This window comes from Thunnus thynnus, chromosome 9 (assembly GCF_963924715.1).
Source record: "Thunnus thynnus chromosome 9, fThuThy2.1, whole genome shotgun sequence".
Classification (NCBI taxonomy): domain Eukaryota; kingdom Metazoa; phylum Chordata; class Actinopteri; order Scombriformes; family Scombridae; genus Thunnus; species Thunnus thynnus.
The window spans coordinates 27,409,108-27,429,053 of NC_089525.1; the positions used below are offsets into that span (position 1 = coordinate 27,409,108).

Sequence of the window (19,946 nt, forward strand, 5' to 3'; positions counted from 1 at the left end):
AAATGCTGATCACAAGGGACAGCTTTATACATCATGCCTCGTCCATCGGATCAGTGCACTTCCCTTCCCAGATGACTTAGCTAAAATTTAGGAGTCACCTGTAATAGCATATTTTTAGCCTAACCCAGATACACTATAAGTAAAGACTAAGAATGATGTTCACCAACAGACGCGGCTTGTGTCCTTCTTTAATTATTTTATCTCATCATTTATAGTTGTGCATCTAAATCAAGCCAAAACTGACCTTACAAGAATTAAATATGTGCTCACTTTAATTGCTATACATTTTTCACAAAAGAAAAGGAATTGAAACTCAAAAATATACTTGATTCTCTGGTATTTCCTTCTGGCTTGCTTTGACTTGACGTAACGTAGGTGGCTTTTGAAAGATTTTTAAGTGGTGTTTGAGTTACAGGCCTTGATGCTTCAACCATATTACTTAAATAATTCATGACATGGCCTTACTTCTCACACACATAACTTTGATTGCTGTGGATTCCTCAGATTTTTGCTGTCACTTCTTAGTAATGTCTGACCATTCAACCGTATTAAAAGAGGGCCAATGACATGCTCACTGGCTTTCAGCAGACCCCGTGAGCTAAATGAACTGAGACACATCATTGATGAGATGACCAGCTGTAATGTTTATTGCGAATGCAGCTTCTGCATGTTTGAAATCGAAGCTTAATTTACAGAGCCGATGGAACATTGGCTGGTTAGTCAGATAGAACACCTATCTTATAATTAGCAGTATTTACTACTTCATAACATTATAGACTAATTTTTATAATTATGCAGGACCTATTATGTGCCACCATGGCTACATGTAAACATATGTATATGACATAACCGTATTGTGCAGTGGCCTATTTGCAGAGGGCATTGGCAAGGTCACACCTGCATGTCCTTCACTAGCAAAACACCACTGTTCCCATGCAGTTCCTACAAAATCACATGCTTTGGATCAGGCAGTCTGCAAGACCATCATAGACATGTCTCATGCTTTTTCTTCCATATTCTTTGCCTTGACCATTACACAGTTTACGAATTAGTTTGCCTAACATCTGAGATATATTTATGTTATGTTTGTCTCCTTAGTCATCTTCATTTGTTTTCCTACAATCAAATTAAGGTACTGTATTATCCCTGTGTGTAACTTCTAAACACAGATTTGCCAAAATCTCATGCATTGATAAGTGAGATGCTGAAAAGTTTACTGTAAAGCAGTATAGTATTGTTCGTCTTTCATTTTCAAAGATGTGCACGCTCATTATCAGCTATTTCGGTCTTGATGAGGGCTTGATTTGTTCTGATGTCATAAGTGTGAGCATTAGGAGCAATAAGGAAAATACAAATCTTTTCTGTAATATTTCCAGATATGGATACTTCTGTGGAGGGACAAAAAGAGCAATCTTCTTAAAAGCTAAGACCTTGAAATTTGTTTTAATTGCAATGTTAAAAGTTCTTGAAATACCTTTAATGTGCAAAATAAGACAAAAAAAAAAACAAAAAAAAACTTTTAACACAGGTCTCTGCTTGCAACAAGATGATATAACCTTTGCATGGCAAAATCACAGTTGGAAAACAGTCAAACCAGTTATATCTTTATATCCATGTTTTGTTGCATTTTTCCAAGTCAGACTTGCAATACTGGTAGACAGGACAGCTAGGGTGGACAAGGGTAGAACAAGGTCCATGGTTGACAGTTCACTATCCTCTCTCTTTTTGGGGAAATGGTATAATTTCACACATTCTGTCAATGGTCAAATGATAGATACAAGCAGTGCATGAAGAGATGAGTTTTGATTTGCCATTTCAAAAGGGCACGCAAGACTAAAAGGGCAGGGACAATTGCTCCCTGTGCCCCTTCTGGTGCACACTAGCAAGTCAAGCAAGCTAGGGTGAGGAATTTCTATCCTAGAATTTCAAATTAGATCAGAGAATGCTCCAATTATAAAGGGCGCTTTAGGGCAGGGGTTTGACAGCCATGGTTTTGTACTTTGAACTGCTGATAAGAGTGCGATTTGATTATGCAGTGCTCCTTTTGAGGGTTTGTTCACACCAAAATTTCATTTGTTTAAATCTTGTCTTCTTTCACATTCATCTTTTGTCAATAAGGAAAAAACTCTGCAATCCTAGCTCATGTGACTGAGGTTAAGAAAACATGTAGATTGCCCTGACAATGCAATCAAAGCAAATCTGAACCTTTATGTATTGTGTATAATATTTGAAACAAACATCCTTTGGAAGGAAAGGGAAACTGTATTTTCTGAGCTATTAATTACTCTGAAATTACATTCTGAAATGCAGCTGAGAGAATGTCTAATACACTGATATAAAAACTCATTAAAGACCCAATCTATAATTACATTCAGGCGCCTTTATGTTGATACACTGTCAAGCCACAACTGACTTTGTTTATTAAGTGATTTATCAGATTGATTAAGCTATTTTGCTCTGATATTTATCATTGAGTTATTTATTATGCTGTGACTTTGACATGAGGGAAAAGTATACAGAAACTCGAAAGTTTTCTCAATATTTTGAGGCTGTAAATATTTTGAGGATGTAAATATATGTATATAGTGACAGAAAACTTGATATTATAATCTTGTTTTTGTAGATCAGATGAATAGACAGATAAAAAGACAAAACACCGAAAACAAGTGTTCTCACAAAGACCATGAATGTATGCATGTATGCAAAAAAGACCTTTGAATTCAGTTGAAAACCTCGTGAGGGACACCTGCAGTCCACTGATATTATTCCTGACTCTTCCTACTCCTCTTTACTTTGAGATTCTGTGTTGTATAGCTGACGCTGTATGAAATCTGCCAACATTCCCATATGTTTGAATGATAAAAACAGGAAGAAGGCTAAAAGCAGCCCTTGAGGAGCCGCCTGAAAAGAGCTTCTCCATTTGGATTTTACTTATTACTGACTAGCTTGTGTCATTCAAACACCTAAGTAGAGGTGGAGTGGTACAGCTTGGCCTGGAATAGAATAAATGGCATCACCAATAGGATTGAAAATCTGTCCAGAGAACTATTCAGTAGATAAAAAGGGCATATTCAAATTCACATTCAGGGCATACTGACAATATTATTCCATAAAACACAGCGCAACATGGTTTGTTGACTATGCATTTCACTCACTAAGCATTGATTTCTCCCATGCTGGCACAGGGCACCATGTAAATGTAAAAACATGTAAAAATATGTAAATAATATGAAAATATGGCGAAAATTTCATGATTTTCAGGAGTTATTTCGATGTGTTGAACTCAAAATATTAAAAAAAAAACATCAAATCAATCTAATGAGACCTCCCTATGAGGGAAAAGAGCACTGACAAAGCTAACCAAGGTGACCCCTGTACAGATGGGATATCCTATTTGATCAGCAAGAAACTGACCTTAGAACAGCAACTGGCTCTGTGGTTCTGAAAACCACCGGAGGTTGCTTACCCTTTCAATTATTCAAATACTTTCTATATTAAATCAGTCCTCAGGTACTGGGAGACTTTATTTGTTATGCACAGAATACCTTCCTTCCTCTTGGCAGCCACAAAAAAGCTCTTTTTTTTACAACCATCCCTCTTGGCAGTGCCGGTCAAAGGCTGCAGCCTCCCATGAGCACCAGGCTCCTTTGACCCATATTGCTTTTCAAAAGATTTACCTAGGGCCACACACAACAGCTACCAGAGGGAAGGGTAAGAGGAGTAAAATGGACACAATTATGGCAGACATCAAAGCAGCTGGTTTAAACACCTGAGCACATGGTTTCATTTGTAGTCTCCTTTTAGATGGATATTTAAATAAAATTAATCTACAGTTTTAACAGTTTTGGAGAGGTTTTGTGGAGTGTCTTGACAAAGGAAAGTGTCATAACAAATACTAGTAGGTTTTGGTAACACTGTATTTAAGTAAAGTCCTATTATTTTTCCAAAATGCTTCCTGGAAGGAGTCATGTAATTCGGGACTAATTATAGCTAAAATACTTGCAGTGCTCAGTTAGTAGACTTTCAACTAATGAGTTTTAATTTAATGACAAGCTAGTGTAACCTTTAGTCAGTGCACAGTGAACAGTTTCAAAATAATAAATTAATAATAACAGTTTCAAATAATAAATTAATTATGAATTTTGAATTTGCTTTGGTTGAAAGGAAGCAGTCCTTTTTAAGGAAATTGATCAAGACTCAACCCAACACAACTAACTAAAATGTCTGCCTCAGATTTGTCTGAATTTTACTTCAGACAAATTAATCATACCTCTGACCAAAAAATTTTAGAAAACATTCATAAAGAACAGATTGGTGAACTAAAGCATTACTCAGATTTACTGGGGCGGACATCAATATTTATTAATAAATAAAAAACTAATTCTAGCTCAGTGTGATCAAGACAAATTATTGTTACTGATTAAATTAAGTAAAAATTGCTTTTTTTTGGATGTTTGTTCCAAAATTTGCTCCGTGTCCTCACCTGTGAAAGTTCGCTGGCATCTATTTGACCATTGTTATCTGCATCAAAACGTTTGAACATCATATCAACCAGTTGCTTCCTGGCAGCCATGTTGTCCTCGTGGGCCCCGTGGATGGTAGACCTCATATATCTTTTATCATGCAGATCCAGAATCTTGGTCTTCAGGCGACGATAGTCACTCAATCTACAGTCATCGTCTGGGAAACAAATGAAAAAACAGAAGGAGAACAGTTAGGAAAAAGACGAGAATACTTGTGTTTAACTTGCAACATCACAATGCTCAACACCCTTCCTGTAAGAGCTGAAAGGACAGTATGCTTTTGCCTTGTTTGAATTACAAAAAAATATCTAAATGTTAACAGGATGTCTAAAAAAAGGTATTTCATTAATACCTAAAAGCCTCGCGGGTGATGAAACCAGGACATGATTAAAAGCATTGGACTTATGATTTCTAAAACTGGATGCAATGTTTGAAATCTCAGCCAATTAGTACCTGTGAAAACAAAAAATCCCCCTGAAGACTCACATTATTAAACAATAAGCAGCTGTTTATATTCAGCAAAACCCAAATCTCTACATGTCTATGATTGTCTGCATCACAATAACAAATACTAAGGATTATTTTCCCAAGGGGACCACAAACAGTGACAGTCGGGCCGCATTGCACCGCCACAAACTAAGAAAGCAGCAGCCCCCCTCAACACAAAGAAACTGACGAACAAATCCATCACACACGTGTCAAGAGCTAACCCTGACAGCAACAGAAAACATGATGGTGTTGTATTTACAATCCACCATCAAAGGCTCTAGATCAAAGAAGTCAACTACATGAAAGGTTCAGCAGAGTAGAGTCGAGGCAAAGAGAAAATAATGACTAGAACTAGCGGTTGACACATGTCATATCAACTTCTCATTGTTAGATCTGGAAGTGTTTCTCCTCTAATAACAGTTATATTAGCTGATGTCAACCAACCCACAAGAAAAACTTTATTGTACGCCGAGATGATTTTCAAATCTCAGGGGATGAAGGTGACATCTCCACAAAGTCGTACAGTGTGATCACCTACTTGGGAAAAAATATGGAATAATAGCTGCTGCATGGAATCTTCTGCGAGACAAATGAACTTTGTATGGGATGATCAGGCGAGAATGATTTAACGAGTGCGGTAATGAGATCTCCACTCAGTAGAATTGGGTACTTGCTGATAGCTTATGAGTAGTTAAGCAAAATCAGAGACACCTAAAAAACTAATGACATGTCATTAACGGATGCATAGGCTCTCATTTTTGTCTTATATATTTCTTCAGGCATTCCTTCAAAGAAACAACTTGAGCAATCAGCGAACATTTAAATAAGATGCTTGGTGTGTTCCCAATGCTAACCATCATTTGGATATAAGAGGCTGAAAGAAGTTCTCTGCCAGTGAAATCAGTAAGCTTCCACGGATGCCATCAAGTCATTTTCATTTTCATCTAATTTCTGTATGACCTTGTAAAGTCTTGAGATGTAGAAACTTTATTCCTGGCGTTGAAGTATTTATTTATTGTGAGTGAGAAAGGTGTGAGATGAAACAGTCGTAGGAGGCATTTGTGCAGCTTTTTATATTCGGTTCATATTCTACCAGGTATAGAAAAAGAATGATTGTAAGCAAGAGAATTAACTGTAAATTAAAATGATTAGAATTGATTTAGTGAGCTTTTTAGCTCTTAGTGATTAAGGAAAAACCTGAATAAATGTGTGGAGAAACATGATGAACGCAGATGGCTCCACACAGGACACAAGGGGTCACTGAATGGTTTGATAAGTACTGTATGAAAGAGATATGTATCATATACTATTATCATCACCAGTTGTACTACCTATGAGAGATTTTGGTCTGACATTGTGATACACAGCAATCTCAACATCATAAAAACACCTTAATCTATTCAGAGAATGGTCTTCATCTCTCAAATCTGCCAAGGAACATTGAAGCTGTTCTGGTAGGTCATGGTGGCCCAACACTTCAGATACTTCATGTAGGGTTTTTTCGTTAACTTGTCACCCATCTGTAAACGTTGTATTTTTAAAAAAGATCTCAGTTTTTCTGGGCTACAGAAAATGGAAATCTCTTCTTGCAGTGCTTTGTTTTCTGACAACGAGTTGGAGAACTGAATAATTGAAACCTTATATAGCCAGTTGGAGAGAATTAAACATATAAGCAAGGTGCTCTGGAACAATGCCTCAGTTTGTTTTTACCAGGAACACCTGTCAGTTAGATACAAACTGAGTTGCTGACAGATGTTAGAGCTGCATGCTCAGTCTGAAGCTTCTTGCAACTAGCAGGGTGTGAACAACAGCAGTGGTGGCTGTCTTTTCTATCCGCTACTGCAGGTAACAAACCAACCGGAGGATCTGTTTAGTTACAAAAATTGATTTGGCTGTTAAAACAGTGAGAGGAGCTGGTTAATTATTGGGAGTAAAACCAGCAAGTTTAATTATTGCCCTCGAAACTGCATCAGCTGTTATATTGCACGCTGCAGCATGCTGCATATCATGGGACAGGGTCTGTTTTGACAAGCGTCAGTTCCAGAGAAAATGCCTTGGTCACAAAAGGCAGAATGAATAAAATATAAATGGCTGCTGGCATACCCAGGGGATATGAAGGTCAGCGACGTCAAAGGAGCACACACTGGCACATGAATGCACACACACACAAACACACTTACACATTTGAGCACACAAAATCCTGTGCACACACATATTCTCTTACATACAGTATCCATACCCCGAAGTATCCAAACAATACATGTTACACAGGGGAGTGTCAGCTTTAATTAGGCGCTACCATTATCGCTCTCAAATGAACTTAACCAACATGCCACAGTGAAAACATTCCTTTTTATTGTATTTTCGAGTCCAATCCATTTAGTGGCACTAAGATCCATTGATAAAACCCAGGATTGGATTCTGTAGGCAACTCATCCACCCAAATGGCTTTCACGCTGCTACTATGAGAGGGACACAGTGTGATGCAACCTGCCTACTTAGTCCATGTGATTGTCAGGGTAATCACTCCATTCACGGAGACAAATTCAATGATTTTATTCATGATGTTTTTGAGGGTTTTTTTGAACAAATATATTGCTGCCTGCTAAAGTTAAATGATTCCAATCATCCATCTAGATGCCCCTGAATCGAACCTCACGTTGTCTGTTTTTTTCTTTTTTACTGCAACAAAGCAATACAGGAAAAAAAGGATAGCAGGCTATAAGCATTGGCAACCTCGTCTCTCTTTCTTAAAATCACCTGACTGTGATGAAAATACAGAACATGTCTGATCACTGTAGCTCTGGTGCTGAATGCTAGCAAAGTCAGCTAAACTACTCCTACTGCCATCCAGTGCGATTGCCCTTTGGCCGAGAGGCATCCCCCTAGGATGGGAGCACTTTAATTTTCATGTTTTCATGGATGAATAAATTGAACTTTCAACCTACCTACATGTTATTATTGAGGTATGACCAGAATGCCCACTTTTTATTTTTTTGATGGTGTGGCATTCTGAAGTTTTCACATAGCAGATAAAAGGAAACGGGAGTTTTTGCAGGTGAGCTTGAATGTAGAATAACTGGGAAGAGGCCATAATAAATAACATGGTATGTCTCATAATTTTAGTTTAAGGGTTATTATTATTGCTGAAAAAGCATCAGTAGAGTGTAGAATATTTAAAAAAAAAAAAAAAAAAAGATCCATTGGTAAACAGGAATGACAAGTAGATGACAAGTTGAAATAAACAAGCTGTTTCATGTCGACTGGAATCTCCCCTTCATTATAGTGTATTTTTTTATATTTTTAATCATGCTTATGCAATTAATGTTTATGCATGTTGGTTGTATCAACTGTTTCAAAAAGAAGTAGGGTATACTTAAGTTTAAATGTGTCCTCCAGAGTGAAAAAAAACAACCTTACATGTAAGTGTTTCCTGTATCTGTGAGTTTTCTTGCACATTCAACAGTACAAACAGTTTGACCTTCATGGAAGCTGCATTCAAAAGATTCCGAGTCCTTCTACAGGCAATAACAATCTCATGAAGAATGGCTAAAACTTGAATTTATGTTCGATGGTTCCTTCCCCCATGGTAAAAATAAGACAGGAGGCAGATTTTCATTCAACTGTGAACAGTCTCTTTTTTATGTGTTTTGAATTACTGCAGCTTAATTAGTAAATATGACCCAATCTTCCTTTTTCCCTGAGTGATCTTAAAACTTCCCTTTTAGAGTTGACAGGAAATCTGCTCATTTATAACACATACTAATGACAAGAGTCCTTTTTTGCAACATCCAATTACAAGCTGAGTAAACACCATTCGAGGGGGAGTTAACCGTGTTGTAAGAGAACCATAAACTGTAAAACTCCCACTGGAACTCTTTAGTATAATACAGCTATTGTCGACATTACTCATGGATGAAACACATGACATTTTCCAGGGCCAAAAGGTTCCTTTTTTACACAGTTTAGTAATACCACATGAAAAACACAGACCTGTCATAGTTTGCTTTACTGTTTAGCTTTGACTGCTCATTGACCTTGTTTGTGACAAATGTTTGGTCACATGGGCTCCATATGTGGCAAGTGGTTGGCCGGGTTCCACTGTGAAAAGCCATTGCCTCTTATTAATTGCCTTGAACTGTTCATATAATGTGTAGGTCAAGTCCCCACCTGCATGGAAATGCATGTCAGAGTGAGAGGACTCATATGCGCTGTATCGATTGAAGACAAATGATTTATTTAGTTGAAACCATTTGTCAAAAACAGCAACACAGTAGCAGAAGGCTGCTCTCATGTGGGTCAAAAGCTTTGATATTAAAATGCAAAGGAAAGAGTCGAAGAGGTTTACAGTTAAAGTCATTGTCAAACTCTCACTTTTAATGGTAAACTTGTTTAATTACTGCTACACTTTCGCTCGGAAGAATCTGGCTTTACCCTGTTTTTCAGCCTTTTGAAGTTACAAGGAATGGTAATTCATTAGGTGTAGTGTTGAGGGAGCTGTTTAGAAGCCTCTGATTAATAAATAGTGTTTGAAGAATACTTTAGAACTCCTTCCTTTGGCAAGGAATGGTCTTTCAAATAGCATGTTAATAGATTAGCATTTTATTTTAAGTGGTACTGATGTAGGATGAATACACAAGGGGCTCTATTTTCATGGCAGCACCAAGTCTGGTGCAAGTGACGCTGGTATTTTCTTGACCTTGACATATGCTTTGCTCATATGTTTGGTAATCTCGTTTTGTGGCGAATCGGTGGGAGGCATAAACAAGTGGGACTTGAAATGACACAGCACGAGGAGCTGTTGATTTTCGGTGTCTACGCGGCCTGTTTCAGCTGTGTCTCACTAGTCTCACTACAATTAAATTATAATCGATGAAGCGGTCTACACCAGACTGGGTGTTTCACTCACTTTATGTGCATAACCGCTGAAACACTCCATTTTTTACACTGGTAGTGTAGACAAGGTGTTAAAAGTCAAACTGAGAGTAGATGTCTAAGAACCACACTTGTTTCTGGTACAACATCACAGCTGGTAATTTGATGATTCTTTCAAGAAGCTCCAACCTAAAAGCCCTGAGAAAAATGTGCAGCAAATATGAGAATAATGTTATAGATGTAAATAAACAGCATAAACAGCAACAAACTCAAAACTGTAGACATATTTGAGTCGGCATCAAAAATAGAGGTTTAATATGATTAAAGCAGGAACGTCAGTGCAGCAGTCTGCACTGATCTATAATTTAGCAGGTGATTCTTACAAGTATCTGTCATCCTGCTTTAAAATGCACAGAAGACTTCCCCTTCAGTTGATTAAATCCCTGCAGCCATTAAAACAGGGCCAGAATAGGGCTTGAAGGTGGACGTCAACACTGTTGTAGTACAACTATGAGATTGAGGGGGCATTTGTAGAGGGCAGAGAGCAAACAGAGAGCTAAGAATTATCACAGAAGAAGCTATCAAGGTCAACATAAAAAGTCCAGATATTCAAGTAATTCAAAATTTAGCCTGTACATTCAATATGCTATTTTTTAATTTCGATTCCCCTTGACACTGTCAATGGAAAGTACTGCTGTGTAGTCCATAAATCACTTGAGCAACACGGCCTATCTACCAATAGCATGATGTGAGAAAGCTTTAACTGCAAGCAGCATTTAAACAGTGAGCCTAATTCAATGTAATTTGTAATGAATACAGCTACTATGACTAAGAATGCTTCACTCTCTGTACATAACTAGAACTCTAGACTCTTACCATTGTCAACCCACCATCTAATCCCAACTGACAGTCCAACATGATACTCTTGCCATGATGATACACACAAAAAAGGAATCAGAAATATAAAGGATATGCTGTAAAGTCACATTGGGAGGTGTATGTGAACATCTGCTTGTTTTTTTTGTTTTTTTTCTCTCTCTCTTACATGAAACTTTTAACACAGAAATGAGACCACAATACACTATTATATAAACGGGGTGGACAAAAATACTAGAAACACATAGTATAAAGAAATATAGTTCTACAGTACATCAACTACAGCCTCCAGAATGAACAGAAAATGTAAATAACACCAAAAACAAAAAACTGAAACAAACAAAAACTGCACATTATAACCTTCATGAAGGTAGGATTTGTTACAGCCCTGTTGTATTAGACAAGACTTAGACTACACTTGTATTGTTAGTTTTCACTAAGGTGCATCCAACAAACTGGCAATTTGAGTGTAAGAATAATGTAGTTTCAAAGCTGCCATGTCAGACAAAATAGCAAATCATGGTATGTTTATATAAAAAATGCAATTGTACCATTTATACAGTAATATTCCTGAATGTAACTTGAATGTATACACAATGTGATTTTAAGATTTTTTTTTTTTTTTTTTTTGGCATTTCGCTTTTATTTTACAGTCAGTGGAGAGAAACAGGAAACACAGGGAGAGAGATGGGGTTTGACATGCAACAAGGGTCCCACGGCCAGGAGTCGAAGCATGGATGCTGCAATTATGAGGTATACGCCTCACCCATTAGGCTACTGGGGCTCCCTACACAATGTGATTTGTCAAGATGAATCTGTGGGAATGTTGTTTACTGCTTATGTATGTATGCCATTATAGAATCTGACTTTGTCTTTACATGGATCATGTTTAAGTTCACTGCTGCATCCATGTTTTTTTTTGTTTGTTTTTGTACTCAGTCCTCCATTATGAAGCAATGTCCACCATGCTGGCTACATGGCACTTAAATGAACCTGAAAAATATGTAAATCTTCTTTGTCCTAAACAGGAACAACAAAACTCTGCATGAAGACCAGAAGATAATGACAGTCCTTTGGGTACGATAGCACCAATCCGCAGGGAGACCCTTGTACACTCTGTGAAAATGATGAACAAGCTAGATGAAGCATGAAGGCTAACAATGTTTGCTTTTAAGTATTTGTTGTTTTATAGAGCTATTTTAAAGATGCGAGTAATGGAATGGATCAGCGTGTAGTAGAAAATTTTGAATATCGTAAAAATAACAACTCCTGCTCTCCAAGCAGCTGAAAAGAGCACCACAGTGCACCAGGCATCTATATACACTGATGCAAATTGTGCCCAGCGGCATGCAGAAACAACTCTTGCATGAGCAATCACTGTAAATCCAGGTGGCACTCATGAGAATCACAAGGTACTTTGTGAGTCCAGAAACTGCACAGAAAAAACTCCCAAAAACTGTTTTTTAACGTGCAGATCTTTGCACGATAAAGTTATTTCACTGTCCTAGTCATTGTTTTGTTTTAATCCAAAGCTGAAAGTACACACTAATCCTTCCTAGAATACACAGTTAAGTCAGACAGAAAAAAGCAGACCTTGCATCCTGTCCCCTGTTCACTAAGGTCATAACGGTGGATGAACCCACCAACCTCCCCCCTCCCTCCTCCGCCTGCCTCTTTAAAAGCACTACTATTTTATTTAGATTAAGAAAAATGGTGGCTCAGCAGAATAGCTGGAATCAACTCTTCTAAAACTGTCCCATCTTTGCCCTCCCTGAGCGCCCCCACCCCACCCCACCCAACTCCTCCAGCTTTTCCATCTCTGTCTCCAGGGCTCTGGGTACTGCCACGGCTCACAATACATCAAGACAGCACAGTGTGACAACTGGGTTACCCAAATCAGAGGTCACTGATTGCAATCTTTAACAGCAACTAGAGGTGTCACTGCCGCAACACCTGACTGAATCTGAAATGGATATCTGGGCAGTAGGGCTGCAACCTCTGAATAGCCGCTCTGCCCAGGATGACACAAATGCAAAAAACTCACAGCAGACCCCGGGCACAGAGAAGAGACCTCTACTAAAATTCCAGAGTTTAGAATAAATCTTTGACTCTCTGATCTGTGTATCTGTGTAAGAGAGTAAAGAGACACAAAATTGAGGTTTAAAAGTTCATTCTTAACCTTGGAAATGTCAAACGAGAAGGTTTATTTTGAAGTAGTTCTGGATCTTTTGATCATATCATTTAATCATCAGAAGATGTGAAGTTTGTGGATATTTTTAATTATTAAATTCATACATTATAACTAATGATAACTAATGAGACCCAACAAGTCTTCTTTCCTAAACAACAAAAATGCCAAAATGAGCACTTTCTGATCTGCAACCTCTATTAGTTACAAGTTATAAGTACATGGTTACAGTTTGGTAGAATGTGTTCAGAGTTAGAAGATGCAAACCACTGTGTCCAATGTCAAAATTGGATGTACAACCACCCCAACTTCTTACTTAAGAGGTTTGTTTTTGTACTTGCTTTGTTACTTTCTGGGTGTGTGGTAACAGCTCAAGACAGATTCCCGCCCTTCATTCAGTCTCTGCCACTACTGTTTCCTCCCGGGATGCAGGTGTAATTCTTCCCCTCACATCTTTCATCAGGACCGCTTCTCTTCCTCATGTCTTAGTCTTTGATGTATTACCCCCCCCCCACCCCTCCTCTCTCACCTTGAAGGCGATCATTATCATCCAGGAGACTTTACTCGAACCTCTCCCCACCCATCCAACTCACCCCTCCCACCTTCATCTTCTTCACTGGGCTCTGACAGAAGCCTCCAGAGGTGTTCTGAGCCTCCAAATATCCTTCGTTAAAGAGTCTCAGCTTCCATGCCATCTGCTACTATACACTACAATACCCCCAACTTACACTTAACTGGTTTTTTGTTCTAAATCTGATTATGGTGGCTATGTTGTTAGCTGTGTGTTCTGATGCGTCATATCAATTCAATTGAGTTAATGGGAACCTATGACTTATCTTGACTTCTGTGTTGTATTTACAGAGTGGCATAGCAATATTATGAGCTGGAGCTCTAATTAAATTACAATGCAGTGAGGCTGTAACAGAAACAGATTTCTAAACTTTTTAAAGCCTTATTCATGAACCTCTTTTTTTGTTTTTTCTGTTCTTTGGGGGAAAAAATACTCCAAATTTTAAAAAAAAGTGCAGGTTTGTTAAATAAATTTTCTACCGAATTTTATGCCACCATACAACCAAAAGATAATAAGACAGAGCTAGACTGAGATAGAAACACAGCTGAAAGAAGGACGTGGAGAAGAGGAGGAGACAGCGAGAACAGTGAGGCTTTGTTCACTACTTAAATCTGATCCCAATAGAGTTGATTACATAGATCTTTCTCCTTCAGTGGCAGGTCTTGTTGATGACATGATAAAGGACAGTGATCCAGGGGCTGAACACACCCTAGGTCGAGGTATCAAATCAACAACACAGTGCTGCAGGGCTATATTTGGATTTTAGCAGGGGAATATTGTTTTTTCCATGTTGTGCCAAATACATTGACAGACTCTGGTGGTACAGTAGGCATAAGCTGTTTTCTCATATGAACTCCGGATTATGTCTGGAGAATCATGTCCGGATATTGTCCGGAGTTACATGTAATACACAACAGGAGATTGTCCGTGTCAGACGCATTCTCACCTACTGGAAATACTCTGTTTGGTTTAGGTGAGGGGTGGTGGACATATCAATATCAACGAAAGAGTGGAAAGCAATATACATATATTAATTAATTAATATATAAATTACCCTTCTTTTTCATCCTTGGATGTTTGTATTTTTCCGGTTTTGTACCACTCACATGATAGAAATGTCATCAACACGCGCGCTCACTCACCGTGACTTCTCCAGACAATGATCTGCTCTGATCACACAAGGACTCAATAGGACATTGCATGGATTTTTTGCTAGGGAGCTGGCAGGGTAAAGTCTGTTTAATGTCTGGCAGGGTAAAGTCTGTTTAATGTCTGGTCCAACTGATTCAGACATTGCATTGCATTTGTGAAAGCAGCTTATAGAAACATTTCTCAGATGTAGAGTTGGGTATAAATGACGTCACTGTTTGATTTAAAGGACCAGTGTGTAAGATTTAGTGGCATCTGGCAGCCTCCATGGACCAGCTCCCTTTATAGATATAAGGGGCTCATTCTCAGGTAGCAAAAACACAACAATTCTTATTTTCTTATATTATACACTAATTAAAACATAATTATGAATATTATATCCCATTTCTGCCAAGTCCGTTCTGCTAGATGCCACTAAATCTTACACACTGGTCCTTTAAAGACTTAGCATCTTTAACGTTATCTAGTCTTCTAGTTCCTTTAAGCACTAGATAACATTAGACAGAAGCCCAGTGAAAAAAGCAAGAAAAATGCTTAAGAGTATCATAAATATTACAGCGCTACCCATAATATATTATCTAAATTAACCTGGGTGATGTTCCCAGTTCAAACTTGTCATAGGGGCTTACAGTATGAGGTTAGCTACCTAGCCTGACTGAGTGGATGGAAGACCTGGGATAAGCCTCCCAGTTGCTGACTACATTCTGTTTCACTCTGCTCTTCCTTCTGGCCTCTTTTCACACATTTCTATGAATTTATATTATAATATACTATATATTATATACTATAATTTGTTAATTAAAATAAATTCTGTTATTTTTCCAAATGCATTTCAATTAGCAACACAAAACACAGGTTTGTAGAGTACTAGTTATGGATCTGCTGACTATTTAAAACAGATGATAGATACTTGGTAATCTCACAATTCGATTGATTTGAGTCTTCTGCCTGTATAATATCAATGAAAAACTACTTGTAAAAGGTAATTATTAAGTTATTAAAGTGGAAATAGACAACTTTTCAACTTCCACCCCCACACCCCCTAGTGCTTCCAAATGGTATTATTGCTTGTGCCGCTGTCACAAAAACAACCAGATTGCTTTCCATTTTCCTCAGAGTGTGGCTCCATGAAGAAATGATCAACACTGCTTAGAGAGAAAAAAGAAGCATGTTCACTGAAGAGGTAAATTGAAATTGTCACAATTTTATGTTGAATTTGGGAACAGGCAAAAGCTATTGTAACGATGTGCATTGCATAGTAATAACATAGTTTGAGTAAAGTTATTGCTTCACTCAAACAAGTAAGTTAACTACAGCAGGGGTTGGTGTCGGGGTGGAGAGGGGAGTAAAGTCAGAAGAAAACATTAGGAGAAAAGGTGTGAGTTTGTTCATTCATTTATTCTATAATGGAGACATGAAAGCTAACTGGGTTGGTAGCATGTTTATGTTCTTACAGAATGAAAGAAACTGCACAACAGAGATGGTGATAACATATTATCTGTTTGTTGATTTTCATATGAAAAATAGTGCATAAAGTGCTATCCTCTTCCTCTTTTGGTTGCTCAATGGTTGATGCACTTCCTTTGTGTTGTAAATCAAGCCTTCATTTTCCTGGGAGATCATACCCGGTGGCAGACAGAGTTGCATAGGGAAAGCGAGACTTTATAGTGAACCAAACTAAGTGCTGATGGTGTCATTATTCTATAGCCATTATACTGTACAATCAACATTTACTTCATATAATAAGTTAAAGCAAAAAAGTTGTCTATTTCCACTTTAAATCCAAAATGTGCCGAAACACATTCCATCTTTGAAGATGAACTACAAAATAATTCTAGTGTGTTACTGCACTTTGCCAAAGAGGTTTAGCTTTCATTCAATCAACATAGCATTATTAACAACATAGGAAAAATTGATTCAGAATTGTAGAAGGGGAGACTGCAACTCCCATGAGAACTGATTTCTTCCCCCACCCATACAGACCGAAGTTTCAATTTTATATTTTACCCTGATAGCACGTTCGTACTTGGACATTTGTTGCGTCTTTGACTCAACATATCAATGTTTATAAGTTTATTTGGTCTCCAGAGCAGCTCAGTAACTCAGTAATGTTTGCAATGCATGAATACAATTCTAGTCTGCCATAAGTCTGTTTTGCAGTCCAAAGACAAGTACAAGACTCTATCCAGCTTTATGTTGTGGCTAGTATTATAGTAAGACATTAATGGACACAAACATACACCAACAGCCTCATTGCAGGTCCTTATACTGGCTGCTAGTAACAATCTGATTATCACAATGCTTCTTGATCCCTGTTTTTAATCCCACAGAGGGGTCACCATTAGGTTAAAGTACTCTATTATCATCTATCTAGCCACTCGACTCATAGCTGGGAACCATAAAGAGTTGAACTCATAGATCTACTGCCCCAGATATGGAATACTCTGGAGCCTTCATTGATCGGGTCATAAAACATTAAGGTTCACAAACAGGGATGAAAACAAGACTGTTTTGTCACAACATTCACTTGCCACTATTTCAGCATCCACACAGATCCTTTTTAGAGTTCTCCAAGTACTGTCTGGTTGAATACCAGTGCAATTTATATAACTGCCTTAAATGACCAACTCCAGCCAAATATTAAGCAGCATTAAGCAAGTATGCCTGTATTTTTTCTAAGATTTCCAGTAGTGTGCTCAAAAAAAGTTACAAATTTGGGATCTTCTGACCGTTGTGACCTTGTAAGATTATTTTCAGTCTCACAAGAAATATATAGAATTACTTTGACACATTTTCATCAATCATATGTGTTTCTTTCTTTGTTGAAGTGCACCCGAACCATCGGTAGGGAGGAATAACCAGGTCCAGGTCAGCTGGATTGTAAAGCATTTATTCTGTGTCCAGGACATGCATTTTTCTTGCTGATGGTTTGTCAGGAATCGAAATGTTTTCTGATGTATGGAGTAATCTGCCGTATTGGCAGCCAGCTCAGTCATTTCTGCTTTTGACAGACTCTCATTCAAACTGATAGAGCCATGAAGAAAAAAATTTCTCTAACTAAAATCAAAGAGGAGCTTTTACATGCACAGCAGTGTATGTGCTGAACATTGAACTGAATCAACTACAACATTCACTACTGTAATTTCCCAATTGAGAAAGGCAGAAAAGCTATAATATTTCATCAAACTGATGAAATATGATGATAGACTTTTAAAACTACATTTTAAAGGTTCTATCAATAATATCCTCTGTTGAATTATTTACGCTTTATATCATATGACCATCATAATATGGCATAATTAAGGTCATGTAATACCTTATGTAATACTTTAGATAGATTTATAGGTTCTGAAAGAGCTGAAGACAATCTCCACTAAAAGTTCACTTACTAATTTGTTCTGGACCTGTTAACCATGCAGTTTTTGCCAGCAGATGCAGTTTACTGAGAATAATGGAAAGACAAGTGCCATGACAATTGAGCAAATGTGCTGATAAAGACCGTGTAATATTCTCGAAAGCTCCACAACAGGCAAGTAAGTGGACTTTCAGTGGACTTTCTTTGTAAACTGCTGTTTCCAAAGTCAAGAATGAACTGTCAAGCTCAACTCTAAAGCCAACATGGACAGGAAGTCCTTAAAGTGCTATGACAACTGTACAAATGTCATCCATTTATGGAGACTTCAGCTTTAATTACATAACTTTATATCTTGCCACTTTACAACACACAGTCTTAAAAATAAAAAAAGCAAATAATTCATAATACCGTCTCATCTAATACATCTCATGCATAAAAGATAACGTAGGTTTTGGTTTTGATAATAAAGTTCTGCTCTTGTGTACACTAATTGTTTGGAGCAGACTTTCTTCCTCAGGCCAATTAGAAAACACAACCTTCAACTTGTGTTTCTTCTAATGTCACCAAGTTTTTTTCCCCTCTATTTCTCCCCTTATTTCCTCAAAAGAGATCCATGGCTCACTTTACTGCACTGTCCACCACTTGAAAATCCAACACATTTGTCACGTCACTGGGTCAGATGGGTTGTGCTATACATAGAAGGAACAACGCTTTGATATTAGAAGACGCCCACAATGCTGTAACCGGTCAGCCCTCTCCCCGCCCCACATTCTCTTCTCTCCATCTCTGTATCTGTGACTTACTCACAAGCACACAGCTTCGAGCAATGTTGGCAGCTATTGTTCGCTTTTATTTTACCAAATTGTTCAAAGGCTTGATATCCAGGATGGAGAAAGTGGGTGGAAACAAAAGAGATAGAGAGGGCACAGAGCAATAAAATGAAAAGTTTTCAGGATAATGGCTTGCACAGGAAAGGGGCTTTTAACCAATACTTTAATGGAAAGCCATCTTGTGCAGACTCCAAAAATGGTTTCAGAATCCATAAGTAAACACACTTGCAAAAGCATACAGTTGGTCAATTCATCAAGAGTCTTAAGAGTTTTTCAGGGTTATATAAGCTTACGTACTTAATGTGAGGATTTAAAAGACAGAACAAAAGTTAAATAAAGTCCCAATCTAAACCCTGTATTCATTAAAAAGTCAGAATAGAGAAAAGAAAAAAAAAGTTGGGAAAGTCAGCCATCCCTGTCAAGGTCCCCTCCAGTAAAGCACTCAAACTCTGACTGCTCCAAGTTGTCACAAAAACTGTGCACCTGTGTAGCAAAGTGTTACTGGAAAACTATTATGTACTTAATATATTTGCTCCTTACAATGTTCTGGTTAAATAAACTTTGAATTTTTTGTAATCTGTGGGTGTAGCTACTCTTATCTTTGTTAGAAATTCCTCTTGTGAACATCAATGAGATTATTCGGCACTGTCAACGTCTTATTCAGCACTACAGGGGGGAGGGACATCAAACATGTTTAATTGGCTAATTTGTCATATGATTGTTTGGGATCCGTGGCCCAGTCCTCTGCACAAGCCTTTGATTGAATAATTGGCCATTTCAGGCACATAATGAACATGCAAATTAATATAGGATGCCTTGAAGCTGAGCAAGCTATAAATAAACCCATTGATCAAAGACACCATTTCCTTGTCTTGAAGTGTACAAACCTGCAGGGGTTTTGGCGATGTCTACATAGGCTTGCACTCTACAAAAAATTGCCTTGGCCGTACCTATTATTTCCGCCATATAAATAGATTTGCTGTGTCTGTAAGGTTCAGTGTGCAATGTATTATAAAGATAATTAACAATATAATTTCATATTTTCTTCTAGCAGTATGAGGTACTGTCAGTCAACAATAACTAGTTCAAA

At 37.8% G+C, this 19,946-nt stretch overlaps 1 protein-coding gene across 1 annotated transcript in view; it reads right to left on the reverse strand.

Annotated features, from left to right (window-relative positions):
- The window catches only part of fstl5 (follistatin-like 5), a 178,020-nt gene that overhangs the window by 84,931 nt on the left and 73,143 nt on the right, over positions 1-19,946 (reverse strand). Inside the window, exon 5 of the mRNA XM_067599913.1 lies at positions 4,484-4,680. Within this exon, the coding sequence (XP_067456014.1) occupies positions 4,484-4,680 (197 nt within the window). The remainder of the gene's footprint in view (positions 1-4,483; positions 4,681-19,946) is intronic.